General features: G+C 37.6%; 1 protein-coding gene across 1 annotated transcript; it reads left to right on the forward strand.

Annotated features, from left to right (window-relative positions):
* The first annotated feature begins 5,400 nt into the window (after positions 1-5,400).
* On the forward strand, positions 5,401-9,498 carry LOC124173268. The gene is made up of 6 exons (XM_046552787.1): positions 5,401-5,571; positions 5,677-5,763; positions 5,869-5,955; positions 6,061-6,147; positions 6,253-6,339; positions 9,417-9,498. Exons 1-6 carry the CDS (start codon positions 5,405-5,407, stop codon positions 9,496-9,498), a joined length of 597 nt encoding a protein of 198 aa, XP_046408743.1. The 5' UTR covers positions 5,401-5,404.

The raw sequence follows: 9,498 nt of genomic DNA on the forward strand, positions 1-9,498 counted from the left end.
TTCCTTCCTGGCACTTTAAATCTTGCACTTGAGTGTAGTGCTTCCAACCCTGGAAAGGCGACCTTTCTAATAGTATCACTCCGAATGATAGAGCAAGCTCCAGCATTCATATGCGAAGCTTACGAAGCACCTCTAAGTAATGCCTTGCATCATCCTGCACACATAATGGATGAAATGTTGCTTCAAGTGCAATTTTACAACTATATGGATGAGAAATGAATTTAAAAATTGGGAAAACTGTGAATACGCCCACAAAGAAAGAAGATTGAAAGATTTTTACGAGGTGGAATGGGGCTATATTGAGTCATGATCTTTCTCTCTTCGAGCCTAAAATCTTTCCTTTTGAAAAAGAAGGTACCCTCCCTCTAATTATTCACCTGAAATCTTTTCTTGCTTTATTGCAGTCAACTTCTGGGTAGAATAATTCTTGACCACGAATGTTCTGCTTCCAACCCTCGATAGACGACCTTTTTTCCAGTAAAACTGCGTATTTTTGCATGCTAAATTAACCTCTAGACCTCATCTAATATGCTCAGTGAGGGACCCTGAGGAATTTGTAACATCAACTTGCAGAGGTAATGAATGAAATGTTGATTCAAGTTAAATTTTACAACTATATCGATTTAAAATGAATTTTAAAATGGAAAAACTATTAATATGCCCGTAAAGCAGAGCAAATGAAAGTTGGCGAGATGGTATCGTACTCACTAGACTGCACTAGCTAAAAATTAAATGAACTTACAGCCTCTAATCTTCATTTGTCGTTTATGCAGATGTTGTATGTACATCCTGATTTACGCATCCATTGATCTGGGTATATCTCCGCCTAACAACAAACTTTTTTCTTCTCTTTGAGACTTCAAATCGTATCTAGCAGGGACGCATGTAAAAAGTGAAGTGAATCAGTCAGTAGATGACGTACCCCTATACAATTCGTGTCCTTAAGCATAAAAAACTTAGGCCATGTAATTCATCGCGGATTCGTGAAGCATGAAAGGACGAATTTGGCCATAGAGTTAAAAAAATTCAGTAGTTATCGAAACAGTGTAAAAGCCAAACCATGTATGAATGTACGAAATTTTGTTCCATTGCACCCAAAATGCTTTATATATAGAGTATTTCATAACTAGCCATTGATTGTTGTAACTCAATCTGCAATGAAAAAAGGTAAAGTCAATGAAAAAATGTGAAATACGTGCTCTTCTGAGAAAATTTTCGCATTCACTTATTTCTTTCAAACCGTAAAGCATGTCTATTTTATAGTGGATTTAGGTCAAATAACAACAACATCTCATTAGAAACATAATATCTAAGGTGACTGCTAATTTCCGGGTTCTTCAGCCGCGTCTGTCGTTTTTGGTTGACAACAGTTTCGGAAGCCATCCTGCTTCCGTCTTCAGGTCGAAGGTGAGAACCAACCAAAGGTGAGGTCAATCAAAAGCCGGACACTGTTACTTACGTTAATTATGTTCATCTACGAAGCTTAGTAAGGGACTCTAAGAAATGCGTAGCATCATCCTGCAGACATAATGATTGAAATTTTGATTCAAGAGCATTTTATAACTATATCGATTAAACATTAATTTAAAAATGGGAAAAACTATGCACATGCCCTCAAAGAGGTTCGCAGGAAAGTTTGCGAGATAGCAATGTCTTCAAAAACCTGCACTAGCAATACATTCAATGCATATCCTGGTATAAAATTTTCTTTTGTCGTTTATGCAGACGATATAGAGTTCCGGATTTCTGTCCCTGAAGATCCGGGTATATCTGCGTCCCACAACAAACTTTCTCTTTCTTTGAGATGTAAGCAGCTTATCCCACGACTTTTTCCCGTAACTTTCCCGGCATTTGCTTCAAGTACACGAATTGTGTGTTTATCATTCGTTTTGTGCATCCACCGTAGCAACCTTTTCACAGTACTGATAACTGTACACTTTCTTGCAAACATTTCCCTTAATTTTCAGCGAAGCGATGTAATTTGCTCCGAGGTAAAATATATAGAGCCTCTTAATTGATCAAGTCGAATATTTAGGACATAAACCGTTAAATAATTATGGCCTAATTCCACCATTATGAGAAACGCCTAGCCACTTATTCCACTGGATGAATGCGTGTTCTGCTTCTCTTATCATTAGTAACGAGGCAATTACGAGGTTAACACGTCACGCGGCGTCGGTCAATGGCAATACGCTTCGTGGGCTGGACGTGGCCGAAGCTAACAGCGGACATTCAAGGCTGCTTATGTCGTGTATAAGTCGGACATGGTCTCTGAAAATTTATTGACATTTTTCTCCTGTTGAACATTTTAATATAATTTGCAGATGAATTCCGATAAGGATAGCCTAAATCTAGGTTCTAATACCTCCCCGTCAATTTGATCTCATTGAGCCTGCTTGCTTGCTCTTGCCTGCTTGATTGCTTGTACCGTTTTCAGCCAATGTGAATCCACCACCTTCAAGAGCGATCATAATGCCACACTTGTCTTTTAATTGAATGAAAGTGGTAAATACGAAAATTGACGAAGTAAACGACTGATTAAAGGCAGGTGGGAAGGACCATGTGATTTATGAAATGATAGCTCAACTAGTGATCGCTCTTTTCGTCCCTGAAAATCTATCGCTTAAGCTATCAATCATTTGGGGCTTTCGAATTGATCGTGTGATTCTGGATTTACTAATGGATTTTCCGCGTCAACCCTTATTCAATCTGACCTATAAAACATGAGACGCATGTTATCAGTGTGGCCCAATGTAGGATTATGCTATCCTGGAGGAAATTCGCGCCATACGGGGGTGAAATGAAATCCAACAGACTTGGTAGCACTGCTCAAAATGGTCGACCTTCCATAACTATAGTCACTGTTTGCGATGAGCAAGGAGGTTTTAAATATCTGGAGGTGTTGTTTCTTAGTTTTTAGGGTGGTCAGAGTTCCGTCATATTACTTTGACAATTTTGGGACTCGGTCTCTGACTGATATTTTCAAGTGGCTAAGTTTTGCTCTGAAAAATTAACTACATTAACCCATTATGACCCAATGTTCAAAGCAACATCAAAAACGTGTAAATTTTCAGCTCAATTGAGGAAATATCTAAACTGCATATTATTTAATGGTGTATATTTTGTAGACGAAATACTTATCTACCTCGATAATTAAGACTGAGTGCAAAATTTTCATCTTTTCAGAACGAAAAATCTTGAAATTTCATTTCTCCCTTAAGGAGATCTGGGTTATAAAGGGTTAAGTGAAAAATTCTGCTATAATCACCAGTATTTAGTCGGTGATTGTCATTGGCGTTTTCCCATCATTCGTGATACTTCAACTTCTGTGTAAGCTCTGTGTCCTGTTATCCAATTGGGTAGGGATATCCTTGAAAATACACTTTTGCAAGGTAATCGTTAGATATCCATCGGCTGTAATAAAATTAAATACCATTATTAGCGCAGAGAAATAACTAGTCTTCTCTCGTAAAATTCTATTTTCATCTGAGCTGTTTGTAAAACTTAATCGCTGTGGTTTTTAAATATTTTGTCCTAGAAAAATATGTTTGAGACGTAACTCCGTGAAGCCTACCGATGACGTTAAAAATAAATGTATACAGAGTACATTCCATAGTTTATTTCAATTAATCAACAATGCTATGTATGCCAAAATTTCACCAATTATTGAACATTGTCTCTTACGGAATTATCAATGTTTTTTCTTAATATTTCTTTAATGCTGAGCGAGATAGAGGCCCATAACTGTGATGAAAGCAACAAATTATTTTTGATATCTTTTGTTCCTTTGCATTATTATCATTCTTCTATCTTAAAAAAACACTTTCTTTCATTGCAGTTGCATCTAATCAATACAATTCAACAAATAATAATTTATAACGACCGTATACGTCATCAATAATACAAACGTTAGGTTTGCCAATTTCAACAAAGGAGACCACATGTGAGTGCGTCAGTCGTGTTACAAACGTATCGAAAACTGAAAAAAATTGTGTTTTGAAGGTATCACCCATACAGTCGTTTAAAAGTGACCTTCAATGGAAAAAAGTTTTTCAATTAGTTTTTCTGTGTTGATATTCTTTATTCAGTGATTCGCGTTCGAAAAAAAGTGCACCAATAATGCAACAAGGGATTTTTCGGTTGTTCTCTTGATGTGCTACCTGGGGTTCATTTAAATTGGTTTACAAAAGTATCCACTCGCGTATTTGAATAGCAGTAATGCAAATGTTACGGAGAAATAAGGTAAAATTAGGGGCGTTTTCTGAAACCTATGCTCACGGTGATGTAATGTATCTAATGCATACATTTTCATTGCGATTCCTAGGGATTTTAAAAGCATAGATCCATACATAGTATTTGAAACCTAAGTTTGGTATATCTACTGCAGGTCATCATTTCTCCCTATCTCTCACATTGCCAGTTTCTCAACCTCCTTGAAGATCTTCTTCCCCGAACCCTTCTTCATCGGAATCCAATATTCGTCCTCTCGTCCTACTCTGAGGACTTTTCCATTTTTTCCCCATCCATTATTCTCCTCAGTCCAGGAAAATATCTACGTATTCCTGTTCACTTAGATTTTAACAAACATTATTACTGATTTCTGTGAATCACGCATATGTATGATGATGTTATCTTACTGGACGATCTCAACCAATTTTAATAGCGAAATTTAACTATTTTAGGCGGCGAAAAGTTCAAAAGTCGATTTATTGTAATACAATACGCCGGGACGGAGGTGGTTATGGTTCTCACGAAATAACTCTGATATTTGCCCTCGTGTCTTCCTCAGGAGACTTTTCCATCGGTTTATCCATCCTATATTTTCCCCCGTATTAACTGCTGTTTCTACTTCCGTTGCCCATCCACCATGTTCTTCTTCGGCATACAGCGATCTCTAGTGGTCTTTCTTCTACATAATCTCCTTCCTCCTTATTCCTCACCCTATCCGTCCATTACGTCTTCAGCATTCACCTCCAGCACCAGGGCTCCAAGGCCACTATCCTTTTCTGATTACTTTTTAAAATGGTCCAATCTTCTGAACCATATAGTATCGCAAATACATCTTTTCACTCACTCTTTCCTGATCTCGAGCTGTACGGTCTTCGAGCACAGTAGCCACGAATACAACCTTAGCTTGGATTTTTCAGCGCATTACATCATTCGTGCTTCTGCTATCCCTTGTACTGTAATCTGTTGGGTGCGAATGAAGATTTGTCACACATGCGTTTACGATAGCACTGTCGTCCCAAGCTTGATATATGGTTTGGTTTAGTAAGCAATAGACGGAATGAAGTGGTCACGCATGGTAGAATGCACACTGATTACTAACTTAAATGGTTCTACAGTGGCCTTCAGCTCGTGTTAACTCACATGAATACCTTTTACTCGATCCAGGAGTTTTGCCATGCTGAAATCAGACCTTGCTCTCCTGGCGTCAGAAAGAGACCTGGAGGATGTGGAGTCGATGCCTCCTGACCCCTGTCCAGAAGAGCAGGAGCCATTTATTCAACAGTACTCCAGCACCCGATCAATTTACCAATCGATGCCAGAAATAAACAGCCAGGATGATTGGTACGTACCATAGCAACGCTCACAGCTAACGCAACTAAAGTTAACTTGGTGGAATACTTCAATCTAGTACGTATTTATTTCTCACTCTTTCCGTGGATCCTGCAGGTTTGCCACCACTTCAGCTTGTCAACAGTACCCCAGCACCCGATCAATTTACCAATCAGCGACAGAAATAAACAGTCAGGATGATCGGTACGTACCATAGCAACGCTCGCAGCTAACGCTACTAATGATAACATGGTAGAATATTTCAATCTAGTACGTATTTATTTCTCACACTTTCCGTGGATCCTGCAGGTTTGCCACCACTTCAGCATGTCAACAGTACTCCAGCACCCGATCAATTTACCAATCGATGCCAGAAATAAACAGCCAGGATGATCGGTACGTACCATAGCAACGCTCACAGCTAATGCTACTAAAGTTAACTTGGTGGAATACTTCAATCTAGTACGTATTTATTTCTCACTCTTTCCGTGGATCCTGCAGGTTTGCCACCACTTCAGCTTGTCAACAGTACTCCAGCACCCGATCAATTTACCAATCAGCGACAGAAATAAACAGTCAGGATGATCGGTACGTACCATAGCAACGCTCACAGCTAACGCTACTAATGATAACATGGTAGAATATTTCAATCTAGTACGTATTTATTTCTCACACTTTCCGTGGATCCTGCAGGTTTGCCACCACTTCAGCATGTCAACAGTACTCCAGCACCCGATCAATTTACCAATCGATGCCAGAAATAAACAGCCAGGATGATCGGTACGTACCATAGCATATAATGCACACTGATTACTAACTTTAATGATTCTACACTGCCCTTCAGGAGCATGAATTACAAGCATTAAGGATTTCCATGTATTCATATTAACAGCCATTTCTGTGTGTCAAATGTGTTGCATTGTAGGTACCCATAAGGTACATTGGAGCACTCATAAATTGATAGATATCTAAAATCTGTCTATTTTGAGTCTGCGAGAGATGTAATGTATTGAAGCTCAATATATATCAAGAATACAAATGATATTTACAAAGCTTTTCCGCATGTGTACCATTTTTAAGTCACACGATAAGATTTACATGACAAATACACGATACCTGATTTATTCCGGTTTAGAAAACATCTAAAAATGTTTGATGCTTTAAACCGTCAGAATAACGTAAGGTTGAATATTTACAAAATGGGAAATCCCTGAAGAGTTAAGGCTACCATGATCAGCAAAAGGAAATGTGATCATTATTATCTTTAATATTGAGGTTATTGAAGTCAAAAGATAGCGTTCTAAAGGCCTTTTCGCCACAACGGTTCGATCTCCCTGCTTTACCTACAAACCAATATCCAAAATATTCATTAATTAACCGTTCTTTATTTTACCGGCTTTCCTCCCTAAAAAATTCCATCCCGAATGATATTGATCCCTTTTCTTCGACAAGTAAAAATTTTACTGACCTGACTTCCTCCCATCAAATGAAAAACAATCGAATAACTAGCCAAATAATGAGATGGTGGCTATCGCATTCGTTTTTTGTTTTGTTTTGTTACTGTTTGACATGCATGTAACTATCGTCTATCTTTCATTTTCATTTATTACTGGTACTCTTAAAGTCGGTAATCACTCTGTATATAAACTATATTATTTCAAATCGCGTAGATTAAAAAATAAGGATTAATGCAATGAGGAGGGATTGGATACATTGGTACTATATCGTCTCGATCTCTCGCTCCTGTGAAGTCATTCAATATATACCCTTGACATTGGTCTTTGTTGAAGTGTCAGCTGCTGCCCTCTGCTTATGGAGTTAAATATCCGACACAAAAACACTTGATAAAAGGATATTTCCTTCCGTGCAGGTGTCATACTAATTAATAACTAATTTCACTTTCTGTTACAGGAAGGACTGTTTTATCTTAACGCTGGACATGTTTATCCCATTACCGGCCGAGTAAAGAAACACTTGAAAATATATAATTTTTTCTCTCCATTTTACCTAATAACACGCTAAATAAGGTTAATTGAAAATATGGGCCTACAAAAAAATTTGCTTATAGTAAAAAAAATGTTGCGTTTTCGCAACGTTGGCCGAATCAGGTATCTGTATGCAGTTATGCAACCCGCATTACAATGCATTGCCGTCTCATAGGAATATGCTGTTTTTACTGTCGGATATAATCCTATACCTTTTTATGCCACGTATATGACAAATATCGTCTTATTGGATAAATGAAATCCTTAGATATTATGTTTCCAATGAGATGTTGTTATTTGACCTAAATCCACTATAAAATAAGCATGCTTTACGGTTTGAAAGAAATAAGTCAAAGCGAAAATTTTCTCAGAAGAGCACGTATTTCACATTTTTTCATTGACTTTAATTTTATCATTGCAGATTGAATTACAACAATTAATGGCTAGTTGTGAAATACTAAAGCATTTTGAGTGCAATGGAACATGAAATTTCGTACATTCATACATGGCTTGGCTTTTACACTGTTTCGGCCACTACTGAATTTTTTTTATCTATGGCTGAATTCGTCCTTTCATTCTTCACGAATCCGCGATGAATTACATGGCCTAACTTTTTCTATGTTTAAGGACGCGAATGGTACAGGGGTACGTCATCTAATGACTCATTCACATCACTTTTTAAATGCGTCCCTGCTAGATACGATTTTGAAGTCTAACAGTGAAATTAACTTCCGTTTCATAACCTGTACAATCTCCTGGCGCTAGTGCAAATGCTGTCCAGTAATTTGATAAGCTAGGACCTTTTTTTCCCTGAATTTTAGTGCGGTAATTAGCATTATCAAGTAGGTCTACACCTCTCATGTATTTACTATACTCCCCAATAACACGAATAGTATTTTCTTTTATTAACATAGAATAGTATGTAATATAGTATTTTCTTTTTTCTGCTGAACCTTATCTGTGCCCAATGGAAGTAACTTGTAAAACTCCTATTGTACGAAAAACTTGTATTGCTGTCTACAGGGACAATCTAGTTATCTTTCCATCAAACAATACTATGACTTTCGGCTTTATCAAATGTTTGTTTTCATTTTCATCTCGGTTTCGCGTCGATGGTTTTATTATATTCTATCAGGCACTCCTCCGTTATATTTTCATGGATGGCTCCAGTGACAAGTAATCCTTTTGCTTTGAAAACAATAAATGATCTTCAAGATGAAAAGAAGTTATCGAAAAACATACGATGATTCGAGGGATCAGGGATAACCTAGAGAAATTCTAGAATAACACTTGCTTCCAAGCCTAAATTTCGATGGAAGTAATTTTCTATCGCCTTGTTGAACCCTAAAACCGTCTGAATAACATAAGCACCAAAGTAAAAAGCAAAATCAAAAAGGCTTGTTTTAAAAGAACATTTATGCACTTTAGTGACGAAAGTTAGGTTCCATTTTCTCATTATTTCAAAATGTATGCGCAAATGTACCGAATTGCAATAATTTTTAATTCAAGTCGTCAAATTGAGGTCCTTATTTACAAATCTGTGAGTTTTATCCAGAAATTTTTTTGCATTTCTCAATAATGGTGCGTTTTCGCAACGTTGGCCGTAAATGGGTTAAACACCACTTTTCAAATATTTGGCCCAACGCAAACGCTCATACCGATTGTAATGCCCACCACAGGGGCTAATGTTTTGTGGAAACCGGTGCCGAAAACGGCTCCAAAAACTGTAACTAATGTAATTTGCTTCAATCTATGCGTTAGTTGCTGCCCTGTTTTGGAGTTTTGTTCTACAATTCCGATGCTAGTAACATGTGAAGCTAAGTAGGTTCCGCTCCGTGAAGTTATCATAACTAATTTGCCTTTCATTTGCAGCCGGGACTTGTCCATTTCTACACAGTCCATGGTCAAGAATATTCTGAAGCAAGAACGAGAGCTGTACCGCTCCTTACAGTGA

The sequence above is a fragment of the Ischnura elegans genome, assembly GCF_921293095.1.
Source record: "Ischnura elegans chromosome 13 unlocalized genomic scaffold, ioIscEleg1.1 SUPER_13_unloc_4, whole genome shotgun sequence".
In the NCBI taxonomy this organism is placed as follows: Eukaryota; Metazoa; Arthropoda; class Insecta; order Odonata; family Coenagrionidae; genus Ischnura; species Ischnura elegans.